The sequence below is a fragment of the Cystoisospora suis genome (genome assembly GCF_002600585.1).
Source record: "Cystoisospora suis strain Wien I chromosome Unknown contig_4069, whole genome shotgun sequence".
Lineage (NCBI taxonomy): Eukaryota > Apicomplexa > Conoidasida > Eucoccidiorida > Sarcocystidae > Cystoisospora > Cystoisospora suis.
The window spans coordinates 23,683-45,454 of record NW_027156862.1 but is presented as its reverse complement, the minus strand read 5'-3'; the positions used below and the strand labels follow the sequence as shown (position 1 = coordinate 45,454).

General features: G+C 48.6%; 4 protein-coding genes across 4 annotated transcripts; 3 read left to right on the top strand and 1 right to left on the bottom strand.

Annotated features, from left to right (window-relative positions):
- Window positions 1–539: 539 nt before the first annotated feature.
- Window positions 540–4,343, top strand: CSUI_007611 (uncharacterized protein). Its single transcript, XM_068067756.1, has 3 exons — window positions 540–629; window positions 1,338–1,392; window positions 2,300–4,343. Exon 3 carries the CDS (start codon window positions 3,414–3,416, stop codon window positions 3,621–3,623), a length of 210 nt encoding a protein of 69 aa, XP_067920273.1. The 5' UTR covers window positions 540–629; window positions 1,338–1,392; window positions 2,300–3,413; the 3' UTR covers window positions 3,624–4,343.
- Window positions 3,434–16,379, bottom strand: CSUI_007610 (uncharacterized protein; the record flags this gene model as incomplete). Its single annotated transcript, XM_068067755.1, has 18 exons — window positions 16,083–16,379; window positions 15,488–15,731; window positions 14,961–15,122; window positions 14,480–14,632; window positions 13,646–13,814; window positions 12,938–13,161; window positions 12,317–12,390; window positions 10,953–11,918; window positions 10,145–10,311; window positions 9,594–9,648; window positions 8,855–8,927; window positions 8,215–8,309; window positions 6,888–7,103; window positions 5,873–6,019; window positions 4,785–4,944; window positions 4,054–4,110; window positions 3,709–3,753; window positions 3,434–3,618 (listed from the first exon to the last, which is right to left on the bottom strand). The coding sequence occupies exons 1-18, from the start codon at window positions 16,224–16,226 to the stop codon at window positions 3,434–3,436; spliced, it is 3,336 nt and encodes a 1,111-aa protein (XP_067920272.1). The 5' UTR covers window positions 16,227–16,379.
- An 830-nt stretch (window positions 16,380–17,209) lies between these two features.
- Window positions 17,210–19,637, top strand: CSUI_007609 (uncharacterized protein; the record flags this gene model as incomplete). Its single annotated transcript, XM_068067754.1, has 2 exons — window positions 17,210–17,484; window positions 18,626–19,637. A coding segment is annotated over one exon (240 nt), but the record flags the coding sequence as incomplete, so codon positions are not given.
- A 758-nt stretch (window positions 19,638–20,395) lies between these two features.
- CSUI_007608 (uncharacterized protein) lies at window positions 20,396–21,085 on the top strand (the record flags this gene model as incomplete). Its single annotated transcript, XM_068067753.1, has 1 exon — window positions 20,396–21,085. A coding segment is annotated over exon 1 (423 nt), but the record flags the coding sequence as incomplete, so codon positions are not given.
- Between the last annotated feature and the right edge of the window lie 687 nt (window positions 21,086–21,772).

Below are 21,772 nucleotides of genomic sequence, written 5' to 3'. Positions count from 1 at the left end.
TCTTTTTCATCCGTCTGTTCATACATATCTAAAGTGGTATCTCCATGTGTCTGCAAATGTATCTATTCTCTTCTTCTTTCACCATTCGTTCATTCATACATATTTCCTTAGATAGAAATCTACATGTGTACATCTCTTCTCTTCTTCATCTTCTCTCTTCATGCATTCGCATGCACATACAAAAGTACAGCGTTCTGTCCGTGCATGCATATGCAGATACATCTCTACGTCTTGAGAGAGATCATGAAAGATTAGGCACGATTGGGCTATTCTCTCTTTCAGAACATGTAGAGAAAGATATTCTCTTCTTTCTTTTCTTCTCTCTCGCGTAGCAGGAGGGATGCAGAAGTTGTCGGGATGCCTTCATTCTAAAAGAAAAGGAGGAGAAGATCGTAGATTATCGTTTTGTTTTGCAAAGCGGAGAGGAGAGCACTAGCTCGCCCGCATACACCATCCTTCTATTCTTCTGTTTCGATCTCTTTTCTTCCTTCTCTTTCATTCGTCTCTCTTCTCCTTCTTCTTTTGCTTTTTTTCTTCAGGCGGGAGAGGTGCAGATCCGTCAATGTTTGGTCTAGATATTGAAGACCCTATGGAAGAGTTTCGAATGATCAAAGCCTATAAAGCAAGAAGTAAGGAGAGTTAAAAGAACAAGAGAGAATGCTTTCTCATCTCCTTTTTATATCTTTCTGCAGAAAAGGAAACACGTCGTAGAAGGAAAGAATGAAAGAGAGAGAGATTGTCTCTTCCTGATACTCTCTGTTCAAGAATCTTCTTTTTTCTCTTTACCGTCTTTCTCTATCTCTCTTTCATCTTCTCTGTCTCCCGTGAGAAGCGCCTCTTGTCAGGAAAGCAGTAGACGTGGATACCTCCGTCGGGACAGATCCGATAGGCAGGTACCTTTGTAGAGAGAGAGAAGAAGAGACAGAGAGAGAAGAAATAGAAGAAGAAGAAGATGAGGGGCATACGATCAACGACGGCGGAGATCTCTCTTCTTCTCCGTCTTTGGAGAAGTTAGATCTTCTTTTTCTTCTCGCTCCGGTTCTACTTTTCGTCGTAGAGAATGAGAAAGAGATCTACGGGTGCATGCATTTTTTAATGACACTCTTTATGACAATTCCTCTGTCCTTTCATGTTCTTTTCTTCACTATCGTCTTCTCTTCATTCTTTTTCTTCTCTAGTCATTCATGAGAGACAGACTTCTTTCTTTTCCTGTGTACGTATTTCTCTTTCTTCAGCAGTTATGCGTTTCTTCTTTTCTTTCTTCTTCTCTCTCCTTCTCGATCTTGCTCTTTCTTTTCGTCTCTTGCTTTCTCTCTCTCTCTCTCTGTGCCTCCTAGGTGTTGAGAAGATCTTCTATGAACTACGTCGAGCAGAGCTTCTTACGCGTCTCGGGTATGACGCCTTCATACAGCCTCTCACCCCGGCATATATATATCTATCCATACAGTGGCTATCTACACATACATTCATACATGCATCCTTACATACGCACGCACATACGTACAGGCATACATACTTGTATATGCATATGTGTGTACACATATATTTATCTATCTATATATATTTATATCTATATCTTTCTCTATATGTAAAGATACGGAGAGACATAGTGCTTCTTTTTCCGTTGGTGAGGTTTGTGTGTGAGGGTCTCTTCTCTTCTCTTCTTTTTTGCGGGGTGAAAATTCTCTTCTTCTTCTTCACATACATCTCAGAGGGAATACAAGAGAGAAAGCGCATGCATACAGGGAGATAAATCGATATGGATGTGTAGATACGTGTATGTAGATGGATGTATGTATATAGAAGCATAGGGAGGTGTAGGTGCGTGTAAGTCCTTGTATGCTTGGAGATCCATATATGTAGAGGGAGAGAGAGGTATAGAATGTGTATTGGAGTTGCTATCTATATGTATATACGTACATGTATATGTAGAGACTCTTCGTGTGTAGAAAGAGATACACCTCTGTAGAAGGTGATGGTAGAGGAGACCGAAGAAGAAGAAGAAAGAAACCTCTCTTTTTCTTCTTTTTCTACTTGTCTATCTTTCTCACTTATCGCACTGTTCTCTCTCTCCCTCTGTCTGTAATACTGAAGTTTTGACACAGTCAGATTCTCGTCTATGAAGATGTATCTACGAATGTATGAATATGTATGTGTGAGTTTATGTAGACACGACTTAGCTTATTCTTCTTCTCCCCGTCTTTCTTTCGTATTTCTTTCTTTCTTTTTCTATCGCTTTCTTTATCTTCTTCTCTTCTATTTTGCATGCATGCGTGCATGCATTTCTTCTCTTTTTCAGATGTTCGATGGATGAACTTTTGCATGGAAGTTCCTGAGGGAGGGAGAAGGGCGTGAACACCGTCAGCCAACTTAGCTCTTCTGCTCCTTTCTTTCTTTCTACATTGTTCTTCTTCTTTTTCTTCTCTTCTTCCATATCCATTCAGTTTGTTTCTTCTCATCTCTTTGCTTGGAGTGAAAAGGTGTCTTCTAGCGAATGAGACACACCAAGAAAGATATGAAGATCGATTCAGGAGGGATTGTCTTCACCTAGTCCACCTGTGTGTGTACAGTGTATGTACACCCGAGAAAGGAAGAGAGAGTACCAGTCTTCTAGTGAAATACTTTAGAGAGGGCCTTCAACGTCTTGGCGACTAGAAAGAGAATAAAGTCACAATATACATTTCTACTTATATGTAGGCGTGTATACCAGACAACCTTAGCATACCAGGCAGTACTTGAAGAGCTCTAGGTCTTTGTGGAGATTCCTCGTGTGTGGGTGATAGAAGATGGCAGGTCTCCTCTATCTCTTAATGAAGCAAATCTCCCTCGCCTATCACTCTCTCTCTCTATCTATCTGTACACATATGCATCTACATGTGTACGTCTGCAAGAAAGTTAAGAGAGAGAGAAAGAGAGAGTGTTTCTGTATAGGTTATGCAGTGTCTGAATAGAGGGGTTCCTCTAAGTGTAAGAAGAAGAAGAGGAAAAAGAAGAAGAAGAAAGTGTGAAGTGTTTTGGCGTGGCGTTTTGATTCTTCTTGTCTTTTCTATCCATTCTTCTCGAGTTTGACTTTCTTCTTTTCTTTACTTTCTTCTCTCTTGTTCATCTTTTTCATAAGTCGACAAAAAAGAACAGTGTCTTGGCCTTGCAGATACGTTGCCTGAAAGAGAAGAGAGAACTACCGTCTTTTCCTCTTCTTCTTCGCTATCCACTCCCCCGCCTAGTCAAGGCCGCCGATCTCTTCGTTTCTCTTCTCCTTCTTCTCGTTGTTCTTCTTTATCTTTCGTAGAGAAGAGAAGACAATTTCTTCTGTCTGATATCTTAGCAAAGGTTGACGAGCTTCCGTTCAAGGCATGTAGTTACGATAGGTACAAAAAGAAGATATTCTTGTCGAAAGGAACGTTTTCTTAGCTATGATTTATCTCATCTCTTCTTATCTATTCGGTATCACATCTTTATCTAGTGACACTCTACTTTCTCTCTTTCTTCTCTCTCTCGCTGTTCTATCTTCTTTCTTCTTCTCTTTTTCTTCTTTTCTTTCTTCTCTTTCTCTCTTCGTCGACGATATGTCGGCTTCTTCTCGGTTTGCATGCAGGGGAGGGGAGGTGATCGCAGGCTCTTAGCAGACTTAAGAAAGAAAGAGAGAGGTTCTTCTTCTTGTTCGAGGAAGAGAGAAGCTCTCTGCATTCAGTTAAGAGACATACATACTTTCATCGCTTCTTGAAGTGCGTCCCTCTAAAAGGCTCTCATGAACTGAAAAGAGAAGACAAAAATACAAATGTATGGATGAAGATGGTCTGTTTCTCTTTCATAGTCACGGAAAATGAACTGAATGGAAGGAAAGAAAGAAAGAAAGAGATTTTTGTCTGTGTGTATCTATTCATATGCATATATCTATAAACCCATATATGCATATAGATAGATGTGCCTCTGTACGTCTGGAGGGGGGAGCGAGAGGAGCGGGAAAGACTTGAATGGGTCGGCTTCTTCTCGAGTTCATTCAGTGCTTTTCTCGTTCGTGTTCTTCTTCTTCTTTGTAGTGAAGAAATTTACGGAGTGGCTCGGGTGTATAGACAGGAGGACGCGCGAGTTTCCTACTTATATGCTGATCTGAAAAAAGAGAAAGAGAGACATAAAGGGAAAGAGGAAGATAAGAATACAGAAATGAAGCAAAGTAGATAGATAGATAGATTCCAAAAGAGGTGAGATCTTCTTCGTTGTTTGAAGAAAGGAAGAGGCTTTTTTCTGCTCCTATACATGCACACATTCATATCTATCCATTACATATAGATATACACGTGCAGACATTCTTACGTCCTCTACCTGGGTAGGTATTACAGAAGTCTATGCTGTATATACACAGAGTGACGTCCTCTATACAGCCGTATGCATGATACGTAGCACATGTATAATGATGCTCTATAATGACTAGGTAAGCAGCTCCAGCTGATATACTTTGAGCTGTACAGACACCCCATTCATTCATCTCTAGATTGCCGGTCAGGACACGATGTGAGGGGCTGCCCATACAAGCAGAGATGTATGCAAAAATCTGTCTCAATTAGAGGGCCTCTGCACATATACAGATATAGAGAGAGAACGATGTATGTATACATCCATATGTATGTATACATAGCATGTATACACATCCCTGTATATATATATATATATATATTTCAGCCAAGAGAGAAAGAGCCGCTTGTAATTTTTCATCTCTGACACGAGAGAAGGCCCGCCCGATCTTTCATGTCTTTCCTATGAGTGCGGAGGTTAAGATTCCTTACCTGCGATGTAGCAGTGAATGCATGCAGCAATGGTAGACCGATAAACCTCTTGAAAGAGAATACCGACAAGCAAACTGATCACCCCGCAACCTACTGTAGGAGGGACGAGAGAATTGAGCCTAGAGCCATACAGCTGACGGGTGATGAAAAATCCTGCTGTCTGTAAGGCGCAGTTGACAAGAAAAGGAAAGGAAGGAAGAAAAGAAAGAAAGTACTGGAGATATGCTGATGAGTGTGACGCCTGGTGTGTTGGCAAGAAGAAGAAGAAGAAGAGCTGAAGCCATCCTGAGAGATCTTGGTAGAATCTTCACGACTTCTGCTTCTTCTACAATAGAAGTCCAAATCACTTGTTGAAACGTTACATTTCTACAATGGAGAAAAGCGTTTATGTTGTCATAGAGAAAGGCGATTCTTTCGTCACTCTATATAGAGATATGTGAGATCGGAGCTTCTTCCTCTCTCTATAGATATAGGTATGTATGTAGGGTATGCATATACATGTAGGGAGGTAGACAGTAGTGCCGCACGTCATCGTATATGACGGCGAAGTATCTTGTTACGCATCTAGGTAGGTGTATAGAGAAGATATTCTAGGTCTGCAATTCGTGCATACATAGCGCCCTTACGTTATTCATTAGAGATAAGAGATTAGCTTGACTGATGGATCAGCTGTTTCTCTCGTGGAAAGAAGTGTGTAAGAAAGAAGACATTCCAGACATGTCGAAGGGATGAGAGAGAAGTTTCTTGAACAAGAAAAATGCCTTTCTCGAGTTCACTTTATTCATCTTTGCGTAGGTCTGAGGAGTTATTGTCTTTGCTTGCATGCAAATAGAGTATCGAATACATCCATAGCATAGGAAGGAGATAAGTCTCCCTTGCCATACCCCTGTAGACATGCGTTTCCAGGTGTGTTCGAATGGTAGTTGTTGTTGCATAGAGAGATACGACGAAAAGACGGCTCTAGAGAAGTCACAAAGGGGGTGGGGGACCTCTCAAACGATCTAGGCAGGGGCCACTCACTCTATAAGCCGAGAGAGAGAGAAGAAGAAAGAGGAAGAGAAGGAGAACGAGAGAGAGACTGTACTTACTGTAGAGAGAGCTGAAATAACAATACCTCCGATGAAAGAGATCGACTTCCCGAGAAATAGCGCCACGGCTATACGAGCAGGATTTTGCATGAAAATCCCAAAAGCTGTCTTGGCCGAACGACAGAAATTCTTCCCTTTCAATGCCACCTAGTGAAAAGAAAAGAAGGAAAAAAGAAAGAGAGAAACAAAGAGATTAGAAAGAAAGATAGAAAGAATTAGAAAAGATAGGAAGAGATTAAAAAGAAAGAAAGAGACAGGAAAGGAGAAAAAGATAAGAAAGAACGAAGTCTTTAACGAGTCATAGGCCTGTCTTGGCTTCTACTCTACACTTTAGGAGTGGTAGAGAAAGTGAGAGACACGGGAGAGAGAAAAGGAGAAAAGAGAAGGCTAGGAGGGAAAGAAATGAAGCCCAATAATGGTGTTTATCTTCGAGATGTTCTTTTCGAAGAAGGGAAGTTCCAAAGATAGAAATTCAGTAGAGAAGGTGACAAGCGAATGAAGAGAAGAGATCGAATTCTTCTTCTCTGAAACTGTACAGGTTCATTCGAGGTGTCTCGTGTGAGTGAGGTGTATATACACCTCATACTGTCTTTCTTGTATTACAGACAGGAGGCTTTCATCAAGCTGAAGAGAAGAGAGAAGACCAGCATGAGAAAGTATATTTATGAAGAACAGCCAAGTCTTCTTCTTTTCACCTTGTATCCATTCCTCTCTATCTTCCCTTCATACATTAGATAACCTTCTCTGTCTCGAGGAACTCTCACGGAAGAGAGATGGCTATTCTCTCTCTTGTCTCTCTAGTTTCCCTCAATGAACTGACAAGAAGATACATGAGGTGTATGTACACGTCCATGCAAGGAGACATCTTGCATATGATCGTTCATAGTCTATATGTATAGTATGTGTGCTTCTCGTAGATCATCCATCGACACAACCCAGACTCGACGCTCCTATCTCCTATAGAATAAATCTTTCTTATGCTCTTCCTTTCTCTTTGTGTTCTTCGTGTATCTACCTGAATGAAAGCGTGTCGATCGAGAAATTCAATACATTTCTCAAAACACTTGACAAGATAGCCAAGAATTCCTATCAGAGATACCCAGACCCCATTGCATGCCGATGCCTTCGAGAGAAGAACTCCAACTCCACACGGCGAGCACTTCGTACAAGCCTTCGCTGATCCTACAGCATTGATATGACGCTGTTGAGCTGCGAGATACTTCAAAATCCACTGAAGAAAAACAATCAAAGACAAGGAGGAAAAACGACAAGTAGGTCACACTGTGTAGATCTATCTGAAGGGAAGAGAACTTGTAGAAGAAGTACATCTTCGATTCAAGCCACGTTTATGTTGTCTAGGAGGCTTCTTGCTCTGTCACCAGGGAAGGAGGGGCAATTGCGGGTGTTCATTTTCGCACTTTTCTCCTAAGACAACCTTAGATGAAGGTGAGGTAGGAAAGCAAAAGAAGGACCAGACAAAGAAGAAATTAGAAAGCTTCTTAGAAATCATCTCGCAGATTGAATGGAAACACATCCTACATTCAGTCTTCTATACTCTTGGAAAGTGTAGAACTATATATATATGCATACATATATACATATATACGCATACATCTGTGTATTTCTGATGAGTGAGTTTCTTGAAATACACAGATGTATATATATATATATATACGTATCTATACTATTCACCTTCCAACCGTATAGAAGGTGGCTGGACGTAGGATTGTGTTTCCTTCCAGTTTGCAGAGAATCTCATCTAAAGAAAGGAAACAGGTGAGGTTGTCTAAGAATTTACAGGGGAACGACATAAACCATCTGATTCTTTGAGCATAAGCTTCTATCTATTTAGAGAGAGCTGTAGACGTGTCTAAATTCTCTTGGAGGGCGAGGTCTGAGTAATGGAGGTTGAGCTGTCATTCGGGAGTGATATGTGAGAAGGGTTTAGATTATTCAAGAAAGTGATTGATAAGTATGCTTGTTGGCATACTGAAGTGAAAAAATAACACAAAGATTCTACGGAAAGAAAGTTGAACATACAGAAAAAGGCTGGTAATCTTGTTTTCCATCTGCGGTGGTGTACATACACCTCGCGACTAGGGGAACTAAGGCACCCCGTGGTTTGAATGATTGGCAGACCTCGCTTTCGACTTTTATATCTTTCTTTTCTAGAAAATCATCCATAGTAAACGCTGTGCTCCCGAGCTGGTCTCAACGCAGCACTTTCTCAGACCGACAGACTTCGCAGGAAAGAGAACCCTCTTCTATGCTTTTGAGAGAAAACTTTCACAGTTGCGCGAAGATAACACAGGACCAGGAGAAATCATCATCTTCTCGTTTACCTTGCAGAGTTTGATAGAAGCAAGAATAAAAGAGCCGAATGCAAGGCTACCCAGATGATAGTTGACCGCAACCGCCCAGGATTTACAGATAACGCCTGTAGTCAAATACATGCGACGGCGAACACAGATTGACTCTTTGAGGGAACAACTCGAAGACAAGATGCTTGTCATAGCGCATAGAATGAAGAAGTTCATCTTTCCTCCATTCAATGCCGTGTTACCTCAGTTCAGCAGAAGCCTGGCACATAGGAGACGGGTCTTTATTGTCGGGAGAGTTAGTGAAAGACCTAGGGATAGGGAATTTAGATGCACTGCTGAAGGAAAGAAAGGCATCGCGGACAAGATCCACATGTGTATACATACACGTGTCTTTATTTCCCTGGTCTTATGTAGTTGTGTACAGGTGTGTTTCAGTGTTCTATAGACGACTTCATTGCTCTCTGGACGTGTGCTTTCTGGGGTGTAGGCAACGTCAGATTTCACATCTTTCTTCTCCTTTCAAGCGAGAGACGGTCACGGGAAGTCTGCTTATTCTCTTTTCTTGCACTGTACGGAAGGTACACGGCGGCGTAGAAAGGGAGATCGAGAAGAGTTTTAACGCATCACAAACCATTGAAGAAGACACTCTTTTGAAATTTACCTCGCGATCGCTTCTTGCCCCTTGAATCTTCGGGGATGAAATACCAGCGTGCAACCGCTCCTGCTAGTACAATCTAACAGCGTTCCAAAAGGGCAAGACAAAAAGCAAAGGAGCTAAAACACTCGCAGGTAAACTAAGTACTGCAGGAGATTTAGGGAGCTAGACTGTTCAGCTCCAAAGGACTTTCTTTCAGGGAAGGGGAGATCGAGCCATGCAAGAGCAATTCGACCGCATCAAAGGGAAGAACATTGTAACGTGCAGAATTTCTTTACCTTAGCAAGTCACGCGACTCATGCAGGGCATTCTGAAGCGAAACTAGATAAGGAAGGAGATAGAGACAGGAAAAACTGGTGAAACAGGGGTCTACCAATGTCTGGTCGAATACTGGAGCACCCAGCCAATTCGACGACCGGAGCTGAAGAGTACGGAAACTCGAAAGAGTGAAGCTTGAAGCGTCTTTTTGATAAAGAGCCTGGTCTCTCTACTCTTCCTTTCCGGAGTGTAGACGTGTTCAAGCTGAGTCTCAAATATCTTAAGAACAACATCAGTCTAGAGCTAACAGACGTACATCTGTAGGCAATGTGTAAGGGTGCTAGTTTTTTCGGAGGCTTGTCTCCCCGGTGTGTCGCTGGTCCTATGCTTCAGAGCGGCAAATTCATCTCGAAATTTTCTGTGGGTCGTACGATCGACTGATTGGTGTTCTCTCCATGCGAAGAAGGAAGATAGGCGCGAGTTCTACCTGGTTGAATGCATGAAGAAAACAGTACACCCACAAAAGAATGAAAATATGAAACCTGAAAAGAAGAGAGAGAAAGAAGCAAGAAACACAGCAGGGTGTCATGAACTGAACAACCAGGCGGAAGAAGATAAAATAAGCATTGTAGCATATCAGAATACGTAACGAGATTGGTCTTTCTCTTTGTTTCTGTTTGCCTCTCGAGTGTACACACAATTTGCAACTTGTCCGGTTGAGCTGTATAACGAAGGAAGTTGCCTGCCGGATTACGCAGACGCTTTCAAGATGCCGGTGGCATAGTGCTAGTCGACCCGAGGTGAGCGTAGTCAGCAGAGCGAAAGAACATCGAGTGTTTCGCACATCCTTCAAGTTCACCGTGACGCCTCAGGGCCTGAGGAATCGAGATCGGAGAATGGCAACTCCCTCTTCGTTCTCCGGCAAAAGGAAAGTTCATTGTTTTCGTTTAGGTGGGGCTAAATGCCTGTCCGAGTCCGAAGAAATATGTTCTGAAAACGGGCTTGTCTCGGCTGCGCCATCTCGGTTGTTACTCTTACCAGAGCAGATTCATAGTCGTTTCATTTAGCTGGACTCGCTTAGTAAATTCTGCCACTATCCCCTGAGCATCGACAATCGCGTCTTGGCTCGAGTAATACAGCGAAGCTATCTCCATGGGAGACGGCTTGCTGGGGTCGAGGAGAGCTTCCACGAAACGCAGTTTACCCTGGAGAACGAGCCAAGTAAGACCAGAAAAAAGAAGGTGCGAGTTTATGATGGGTCGTGATAGGATGCGTAGTGTGAGGAAGTGTAAAAAGAACAGGGGTATGTATCGTTTGTCGGGAGCTTCTTCCGTAGCAGTTTTGTGAAGTTCACATACACGTCCGTCATGATAAGCCACCCACAAGTGTAGGATACAACGGGGGACTGGAGATACGTGCATGGAAGTATGAGTTGGTATGCCAAAGGCCGATTTCGAGAGTATTTAGAAAGCTGATGGTGCGGACAAATTCCGACTCGTAACCGAGCCATCTGTGGGCAGGAAGTGAGAAGAATGCCCTCGTTCCTTCAGCGAAGACAAGGTGTAACCGCACACAGCTTGCCGGCTCTATCCAGCTCCGTGGAGACTTTTACACTGCTGGATACTAGCAGGAAAGTTGATGGTCCATCGAACCGTCTCCAGGTAGCCGGGTACAGGGGGTCCCCTAGTATTTCCAGGCAGGCCATACTGCCTGTTGGATTTCACCGCCGCCGCCCTAAAGACGGGCCCAGAGTGAAGGGCTGCAATGGTGAAGACATGCAAGTCATAAATCTTGAGAAGTCCCTTCCTTTCTTCGTTCCACGCAGAGTCTTTTCGTTTTGACGTACCCAGGGGTCCGGGGTAAGAACGCCACGTCTTTGCATGCGCTCTGCAGAGTCTTGCCTCCCGACTGGTCTCTGTTGCCATGGATTCTGTATCTCGGTATTGAGGTTCCCCATGGCAGCTAGCTCCGCAGACATAGCTGGATTCAGCAGCTCGGGATTCAACACGAAGAGCTCCGGATCAGGCGGAGGCGCTTCGTTGGCCTTGCGAGAGCTACGTGGAGTCTGAGGAGGAAAGTAAGTTTCTCCGGGATATCGTTCAACGGGAACATCGGGGAAGTAGTTCCAGGGAGGTGCTGTGCTTGTCCCCGTTGTTGGGCGGAATACCCCCGGATGAATAGACGGCAACGGCGCGCTTCGGACTGCATTCCGATATACTCCCTGTCGAAGTGATGTGTGCGTTGAATCCGAACGTCCGGGCGTGTAGTTCTCTTTTTCTTTAGACAATACCGGGCTGTGTGCTAGACTTGATTCTGCAATCTCGGGTGCCACCACGGGATAAGGCTGTGCAGAGACGTTCCCGTGTGACACCGGAGCCGGTGTGAAGGGTGGAGTGCCAGCGGGGTTTTCCGTAAGCAATTGAGGAGGTTGACGGCTCCTGCGCTTGGTTTTCTTCATTGTGTGTGGGGTAGCAGAGGACTCCGGAACCGTGACACTTGAAGCTGACAGATTAGTGTTGTCGACCAAAGTGGAAGAAGTCGTGTTTTCCGGTGGGTTAAGAACGGCCCGCAGATTGGAAGAAGATAGTGAGGGAAAAGCAGGACCACTTTGGTAGTTGGCATGATGATACAGAGAAAGAGAAGGCTGGGAGCCACCTATAATGGCGTTGACATTGTCGGGGAGGATATCGACAGCTGTAATCAAGCAGGCTGCGGTGTACAACCAGTAGCAGAGGTACGCGATGTAGATGATCAGCACACAAAAAGGCACGGAGACGACCGTAGGCTTGTGATACACGAACATCGCGGAGACCTACAGACAAAAGAAGTTTCGCAAGGTTCACAATAGAAGATGGCGACCATACAGCCACGTCAGATACACCGGGGCTACGGAAGCTATATGACGTGGCTGCCCCCGTCTGGCTCACGCACGAGGCATCCCGTACAGATGAGCGAAAGTATGCAGACAAGGGAACGGTGGATACACTAGAGTTCCGGCATTCGTCACGTGCTCTTCACTTCTTCCTTTGTATCGCTCGGACAGTTGTTGCTGTTCAAGCTGAGGAGGGATAACACAAAGAATTCGCTCTTGATCCAAAGAACAGCTGCTACCTACATTGGGTACCCCGGACAAAGATATGCCCAAGTGGTTTCCGGCTGCTTAGAACAGATAAGGTGACCCGCCGAAACTGTACTCGCCCCAGTGCTCACCTTGCTTATCGCCACACCTTCTCGAATACGCCTAGTAAGAAAAAGCAAGAGAATGGCAAAAACGGCGCCAAGACCTACAGGTAAGAGAAAACACCGCTGCTAACATGTCCCGCAAACCAAGTGCCAGCTTTGCTGACGGGGTAGCAATCCACGGTGCTCCATTGAAGCCAGACTGGTAGCATTCAAGGCAGAGACTTCACTGCAAAGAACGCTAAATTCCTCCCAGACAGACGAGTCTACTCCGCCCGTACGACGATGCGTGCCAGTGATAAGCAAGCCAGCCGGATTAAGTGTCTTGACGTTCTACGGAGTTCTTAGCAACAAAAAAACTTTCTAGTTACTGTAGAATGTAGTGAATGGAAGGCATTTTGTCAGGCGATTTATCGGGGTCATGGCGGGAAAGTACTCCCGGTCTCAATCGAAGGAAATTTGAGAGAAGTGTCAAGTGTCAGTCTGTTGCCTACGACCCCCACAACCACCGGATTACCAGTTGAGACCTGTCATAAATTTGGATGCGGTTCAGATGCACAAGGTGGTGCCGCCTTTCCAGCGGTGCTTCCGTATGGCTCTGCCGGCTGGAACGGAACCAGGGAGTTTTAGGGTATCGCTGGGTCTACCTACCTAGAACAATGTAGCTGGCGTAACGCAGCACCTCTATCCAGATCGATGCGACAACAGTTCCGGAGGGCACATCGCCTGGGCGCACCGACTCAGCGGGAACCGCCTCGGAGTGCACGAACCACATGCCCACCCCTCCGGAGGCAATGATGACCCCAAGGAACAGAGAAATGGAGATGTAAACAATTGAACCTCCGACCCACCGCAAGACAGCCTGCCAAAGGAGGCTGAACAGCAATAACAAGAAAGCGACGAAGGGTCTCAGCGTTTTCTCTGGCTGGGACATGACCTGTTGATGCCAGCCCGACCCTCCTAGTCTGACGAGCTTGAGAACCGGAACGGCTGGATTCGCCGCTGTTTGTTTTCCTTGTTCTGCTCCGCACTGCGGGGTAGCCTCGTATAGTGGCCGCTAGTCCAGGGTTGTACAGCTTCAAGTGAGGACCTTTTTCGATTTGGTGGTTTCAAGACGAAGCGACCATCTGCCCCGTTCTGAGCGACTGGCCTGATGACCACAGAGGCATTGTTCCCTGTCGTGTCTGCTACACCAGCAGGGGGGTGGGAATTTCCAAAAAGATCAGGGCTGCCGATAGCTGTGCGCGCAGCGAGTCTAGTACAATGCGAGACGCCGGCAAATCGCGTTTGGTTCTTGGACAAGAAAATGAGACGGAGTATTGTTCACTATTAGGTGTTTGTGTGGCGCTCCAAACTCACGCAATGATGCACGCACAGCCACCACACATCACGATTGCTGGCCAGCTCGTAGAGAGGTCCTGAACGATGAGCTGCCAGCCGGCAGCAAGTCGCTTCGGAACGTAGGCGCTGAATGGAAAGAAGATGGTGTCGTGCTCAACCAGGGCCGGCACGCAGAAGCTTCCCATGTCTGAGAAGCAGGGCATATAATATGAACACGCATGGCATAGCCTGTAACCGCGCGCTACCTCTGGCGTTCTCTGGGGTCGTGCCCGGTCCATGATCATCGAAACGAAAGACGGGCCAGACAGCTGACGATTTGCTGAATGTGGCTAACAGGAGAGCGGATACTAACTGCCTCTTTTAAAACTGAAAAAGGTGATGCAAACCTCCTGGCAGCTGCTGCGTCTGCAGTCAAATGTCACACTGGGCGGATTGACGGTTATCGGAAGACCTGGTAGCGACCGGAGAACGGCCCGACAACAGGGATGCTGGTGTTGGGCGACTTACACAGAGCTGCCGGAAAGGGCGGCACGACGCACATTTCATCGGCGTAGGGGCAGGAATGATGGTCCAAAGCAGGAATCTCCTTCTCTGAGGTTTGAGCACACGCGCATTCAGACCAAAGCACCAGCTCGGTCGCCTCGCATTTCAACTAAAGAGAACTAGGCTTTTCCAGGCTGCAGCTGCGCGACTATCGCCAGCTCTACAGTTGAGTTCCCAGCTCTCAGGAAAGCCTCCTAGAAGTGCCATACTACCTCCAAGGCTACGCCTAAACAATAGACCCTTCGGGCCTGCCTCAGAAACAACGGGCCTACCAACAGTGTTCGTCTGTATGGAGTGCGAACGGCTTACCCTTGCCGTCGACCGATATTACTACTTTTCTCTGAGAACCACCAGCAGCAAGGGTCTCAATGTCCTTGATTGTCACGCACGACGCGAGGCATACCGGTTGCAGATATGCCATCACATGCTGCGGCTCATTGAAAATGGTCATATCTCCGAGCTCTGAGACATGGAAGAGCAAATAAAGAAGGGGGCGACTGACTCCCCCACGGGTTACCGGGACTGTTTTCCCGAGCCGTGTGAGACAGGCACCGCCTTGTACCACGATATTGTCCCGGACAGGGTCTGTAGTGTTGCTTCTCGTATCTCACGTCAAACCTCGAGAAGGATCCGGCAGCCACTTCGCCTCTTGGCACCGGCCAGTTCAGTCCGGCGTGTTACATTCATTCCGGAGCCAAACTAACTGCTGATGAAGCTTTCTCTGTTCGCTTCGAGAGGGAGACACAGGAAGAGGTGTTTGACGGACGTAGGGGTCAGGGGGGACACCCACGAGAATAGTTCATCTCGGAGAACTCTGACTGGCTGGGGGAGCTCAAGACCCGTTGCAGATTGAGTGTGTAGCCGACCAGCGGATACGCCTCGGTCTTGAACTCAGCCAGTCCGCAGAACGCTCCATCAAAGTCACGGCCTGTAAGAAGACGAGCTGGATCGCCTGCAGACCCGTACGAAGACGTAAAACCAAGTGCCGCTCCAAAAAACGAGGCGTGCTGAACCGACAGGTGCGACAGCTAGGTCAGAGAGTGGTCAAGATCAATCCCTCCCCGATCACGTCAGAGACTCCCCCCGAGATCTCTAGAACTACGTTATACATTAGCGACAGTGCAGTGGGTAAACCAATGCTCGTAACGTGCCATGGACAGCCCCACCCGCTTCGCCGGCCGGAAAGCCTAGAAGCGTGCCGATGGCCCGGAGAGTGTTCACCCCCTCCGCTGGAGCATTAGGGAAAACCAGCTAGCTCTCGCTTGTCGCTTTGATAAACAAGGACAGAATGCTTCGGTCCAAAGCTGGATGACTGACCTTTCTGAAAGGCAATGACGCTGACGAACACGGACCCGGCGATCGCGATGAGGAAGACGATGAGAAACATGATGTCCGTGCAGTGCCTACGCTTTGCCAGTCCCGCCTCAAAGTCCTCTGCAGGCAGATTCAGATGGTGTCTCAGGCTGGAAGTGGGTAAGCCGGTCAGATGCGAATTCCTTACTCTCGGACCGCTACGGCATTCGACACACTCGACGGCTCTGTGAGAAGGACCCGTAGGTGTCTGTAGCGCACGTAACACTTGCGTGAGCCGGGCCTCGTCTCAGCCACGGTTAGCAGCCCTTTGAAGAAAAATCGGGTATACACATCTACCTTCCAGTACCGTGTACGTGTCGTGATCTCCGGGACGGCAAAAGACGAAGTAAGACAGGTTGCCTCTCTGCCGATCGAGAAACCCAGTCAAACTACGGCAAGATCCTCCGCTAAAGACGTCTTCGACAGTAGAAGAAACCAGGTCAGGGCTTGCGTTTCTTTCATATTGCTACCTGGCATAAATCAGTCTCCCGCCGCATCTAGTTCAGTGCTCGTCCCCAGCACCTTCACGTGAAAGCTCTTCGTCTCCTGTCCTGCTCACCCTCGAGCTCCGGGTGCTGTTTGTTCCCGTGTGCTGTTTTGCGACCTTTTCTGCGGTCCCGGGAATCTCCGTTTGCAACTTGTCTGTGAGACTCATCCCATCTTTCGTCTCCTCTCGATCGTCGCGGGTTGTCCTCCGCTGCATCCGCTTCAGGCGAGTCGGCTCTATGTCGATATCTCCCTGCCCGGTGAGCGCTGCTTTCTCTCTCACGCTGATGGTGTCTGGAAGACCGTTTTCTCTTGTGCCTGTCGTGATAGGAATCGCCGTAATAACTCCTCCGAAACTCCGACGACCTGTCTGCATCACCACCATAGTGTCTCTGGTCGCGGTCATGCTTTCGCGATCTCCTTTCGTGGTGATGGTCAGTTACGTAATGGTCGCGCGGGAACTCATAATCGTAGGAGTCTCGCCTGTGGGTGTCTCTGTAGGGATCGTGCCGGTGGCTTCTTTGGTGTCTCTCTTCTGATCCGTACTCATCCCACCCGATTTCTCCGCCGTGGCGGCTCCTTCCCATTATCCCCTCACCAAGCGTGTAAGCAGCCCGAGTGACCGCAGAAAGCACGCCGGCAATGAGCCCTGCCCCTCGTGCCGTAAGACGCTAGAAGGCCTGCCTCGTGCGCGGTCGGCCGGAAAGAAGCCGTGACATGGGGTGCCAGCGGATACCACTGGAGTGCTGCAGAGGGGTCGCCCACCTATCTGCAGAGCAGGTTGTACACGGACAGGACAGCAAGCTATGGTTCTGTATGGGAAGCAACTAGGGACGCACGAATTTTTCGTTCGACCGCAGATCTAGGCTGAGAAGCAGAATGTGGCTGGTCACCACGACCGAGCGTCGGCACTTTTTTGGTATTTTGCGGCCGCGCTCCTCATCCATTAGTGTCACCCGTGAGAACGCCACACTTTGGTGACAGCTCCATCCTATCGCACCGACTTGCATCTCTTGGTGCAGGTCGGACTCGGTGCACAACCTAGTAAAGATGCAACTGCACCAAGCTGTGCTTATCGTCTGAGATCTGCCCAGTATTCGCTTGCGCGTGCACTGGAAAGAGAGCACGTCTCATCGCGGGATCGAGGAGTTCGACACAGAGCAGACGTCGGCCGTTCCGTTTGCCGGGTTTGCTCCACCGCGCTCACCCGACTATAAGAACTTCGAAATATCGCCACTTTCACAGCATTCAAGAAAGGCTACGCTTCACAGTGGTGTAACCTACGAGAAAAAACGTGTCACTTCCCGGAAAATAAGCCACAGGACTACGAATTCGTTGCATGTTGTTATGGTGGGCCGCTGCGCATGCACGGATTTCCGTTGCTTACGTACTCCGCTGCTACCGTCTGGGTCTGTGTTGCCCCTAAAGCGCTCTGGGTGATGCTCGTTTACAGAAAGTGAAGGCGCCGTCTGCGGGTAAGGTTTGCTCGCGGAAGTGTCAGGGGACAGGCAACAGCCTCAGAATCGCAAAGCAGGATACATCCTGCATCAGTGCGCGTATATCGCAGTTACAGGTGTTTAAGCAGCTGCTGTCGGGTGCGATCACTTTTCCGTGCGGTGAAGAGATGGAGTACCAAAGCGACTGGACAGGGTCTTCCTTCCAGGGGGAGTGCAAGAACGGATGGTTCGAGGGACATGGCAGATACAAGTTTGCGAGCGGCGTTGTATACGAGGGCCAGTTCCATAAAGGGGACTTCCACGGCGAGGGTAGGCAGCAGCGGAGCCGGAGATGACGCATTAGGGTCTTCCACTGTCGGAATTGGTAGCCAGGATTTTTCAATGTGGCTCGGACCGACACAGGACATTCCACAGCTCAGCACAACGGCAATAGGAACCATACCCTCGTCTTGGCATGCCAAGGCCACGTAAATCTGTCAGAGTGGGAAGAGATGTCCCCGTGGTGCTTGTCAACTGAAGCAGACTGTCAGGGGTTGAACTAGTTCCCGGTGTCCCTTTCAACACAAGGACCCCTGGGTACGCCATCCGGCATAGCCGTCGTGTTCGAGACTGTACGGTTTAGCTGCTCAGTTGCATCACGTTTTAGTCACTCCATGGCAGCTACATTCCCAGAATCCGGCCTTCAAACTCCGTCCAGTCCCCCGGCGTGCGACATCCGGTGCCACCAGTAAGACGCTCTAGGGTCGTTGTGTATGCGCGCGGCCATAGGAGAAGAGAAATGGGGGCTTATCCTGGTGGACGGACCTCAGTGGCATTGTTAAGGCTTCGGAGCAGGGCAGCTCTGAGCAACGCGCCACGCGTGAAAAGTCACCGAAGAGCAGCATTTGTTTTCCAGAGAAGGACAACAAAACTTGTCCGTGCTGGGGGTTGATCCAGGACGATACCCCGCCGAGTGCGAGCTGCCGGTCCTGGTAGTTCGCCCTTCGCCCCCGTGCCCCCTGGCTGAGACTGTTCCTGGCAATCCATGCCTCTGCAGCAGCCTAGTGACAAAAGACGGCGCTGAGTGGCCACCTCATAGGAGAAACACCTTAGCGACGCTTGTCTCTACGGCTGGCGATGTGGCGGGATGCGAAACAACTTTGGTTTCTTGTGAGTCCAGGCGATCTTGTTTACCCTAATGGCGGACGATACAAGGCGACATGGATAAGGGGGAAGGCGACGAACGGGAAGTATTACTTCAGCGATAACTTGGAGTACAAGACAAGCGACTGGAACTATATCATTCCGGAGGATCGTCGGTTCTATGCTGAGATTAAAGGCGGTTTCCGACCATGTGGGATGGCGCTTCAGACCAACAAAGGGCAGGCGGAAGAAATCCCCTACGGCACGTACAATACAGGTGACATGCTGCCACGACCGCTGGCGGAGAGTGGCTAGAAGGGGGAAAGGGATTCTCTGCAAGGGTTTGTGACTACGGGAAGAAGTGGGAAATCAGGAGCAGCCTGAATACGCTTGCGCACCTTGCGGTGTGTGCCTGTCTGCTGCCTTCCAGGAGACGGGTATTTCGATCCAGCCACAAAACGCATTACCACGTTTGACGGAAAGGAAGTCATTGGGGAGCCGGAGCCCGCTGAGATAAAGTGGATTGTCAACCAGTGCAGAAAGGGACTTGACAGGATACTTCATCACGAGGAAGATCTTTCTCAGGATCTCACCAAAAATGGGGAAGGCGATGATGCCGACTCCCCCAGCTAGATTGATTAAGAAACTCCCTGCTGCCGTTGCTATCCTGGTCAAAGATGCCGTCGGCATCGCTCCCACAGTGACTGCATGTTAGGATGGACTCATGCCACCCATGTGTATATGTGTGAGCAGCAGCCTAGTTCACTTCGCAGGTGTTTGATTGAATTCGCTGGTCAGTTTGCTGAACTTCCCCCAGGTTCCTAGTGATGACGTGTCATTATTAAGGGTGTTTCTACGAGGTGCTTCTGTCTTGCGAGTGCTGTCGTTCTCTTGGGTCCCTGCTGATTATCACCTCTTTCCATGAGAGCTCCGTTCGTTTTCGAGTATGCCATCCGGTTAGGCAAGACAGTCTGGAGCCGCTGTGCATGCGGGGACTGACGCAGGTTGGACACGCAACTGACGAGTGTGTACGATACAAATACGAGGGGAAATTGAAGCAAGCTTGACTGCCACATGGACTGCAGAAGCCCAGTGTGGAACCAGCCCAGAGCAGAATTCCGAGACAGCGACCAGACCAGTCGTCCCTGTCTGTGCTGACACAAATCAGCTAGCACTGCTGACAACCCGAGGTATTACTTAGATCAACACCCATGGTACATGCTTCAGCATCAGTCCAATCCACGTCCCCGTTTCGCATCTGCCGCTGTAACTGGAGGTCGGAATCGAACGCCCATGGCGTCACTTCGCTAACCGAGGCAGGTTCCAGTCTGACGCGGCCAGCACGTACTATTGAACACTGAACGCGCCGTTTTGCTGGAAGAATACTTGTACTTCAATGTACTGTCTGGTGTGAGTAGTCCGGCATGACCGAAACAAGACTCCAATCATCGTAGCACTCAGTACTACGCAGGAAGCTGAAACCCCTGAAAGCTCACCTCAAACACCACTGCGGTGTTCTCGAAAGAAGTTCGGAAACATGGCGAACTGGTCGGCAGTGAACCGGGTTTCCTTTTTGAGTCGCAGAACAACGCTACTGCGGAATCGGTGGCGCGCAGAGTACACAGGACTGTTCCAACCACAGGCGGATCGGAGACCCGCGGCGCCCCAGACACATCAGTCGGGGAAAGCCATGTCAGGGCATCAAAGGACCCGCGCATTCTCAAGTGGATGAGGCGGCCCAGTGGGAATGATGGATCGCATCCAAGGCACTCCCACTCAGCCTCCGAGTTGCTGGCTCCGTAGATGTCCTACACCAAAGACGGCACGTAGAGACATTCCTCGCAAGGCGGCCCGGCCTCCCTGTCCGAGAGTGTGGACATCTGGTCAAAAAAGAAACTCTGGTGTGCAGTGCATTCAAGTCAGCCCCAACCCACGAGGTTTTCTTTCCTTGCGGTGTGAAGAGTGCGCAGCCTACGTGGAATCTGTATTCGGTGGCTGCATTGTACGTTCGTGGGTTTTGAAGGTGGTGCCGGCATAAGCTTGCTCGGATCTCCTGACATCTTGACTTCACAAAATGCCACTTGTCGGCCGTGTATTGTCCTTTAAATTGGCACTGTTGATCTTCTGCATAAGTTTGGGCTATTTAGTCAGTGCTTCCGAAGCTGCCGATCCCGAGCCTGACTCAGCCCCAGACACACTTGTCCAAGATGAGCTTTCAGAGGAAACCGTGGGATCCGAGGACTTTGAGGAAGAACTCGACTTCGTGAAACCTGATGAGTCGGTACTCCAGAGCGAAGAGCATGAAGATGGCTCCTCCAGCGAAGAGGAGTCGTACGAAGGGGACGACCTCCCCGAGATTGCTTCTTTAGAAAGTTCAAGGCGACGCATGCAAGCTTTTGGCTATGGCGGTTTCTACGGCTATGGAATGATGTTCCCTGGTTACATGCCCTACGGCGGCTACATGGGTGGATACATGAGACCGTGGTCCTCTTATATGTACTAGTGCCATCTGATCGTCTTGTATGCCAACGTTGTTTAGCCGTGCCGACACTGCCCCTGCTTTGAGCCTGTCCTTCGCATACGCTGACTATCCGAAATTATGCGTTTGCCTTGCCTCTGATGGCGTTAGTCCCCTGGAGAAGGAAGTGACGTTTGAGCGGCCCTGACAGGCAGCCTCCACAACCTGCCGCTTGTCTGAGTCTTGCTGTCTGCATACGGTTGTGTCCGCCCACGCCCTGAAGGTAGTGCGCTGTGACCAGCCCCCCGGATGGTGGCAAGCGAAGCCACTGCGTTAACGATTTCTAACTGGCGGAGGACGTTCGTACACGGATACGCACGTGGGCGCGGAGCGCTCTTACGACGTGTATAGTCGCCCCAGAGGCGTTGCCAGAGGGCCTTCGCCCGACGCGTCACCTTCACTTGGCAGTTTGGGCAACACACTATAGTTTGCAGACAGTGCCATGTTCAGTAAAGAGGTGGATTTCCGTTGTGAGAGCAAACGACTACAACAGCGCGAGGTAGGAGACGTAGGGCGTTAGAGCACGTTAGGCCTATGATTGTACTGCGGAGCCTGGTTCTAGGCACGTTGCTGCCCGGCAATGCTGGGTTCCACAGCGCCTGGGACCCCCCTACGGACGGGCGTATCAACCTGTTCCGATACGGTGTGAGGATGGGGCTTCCCTCA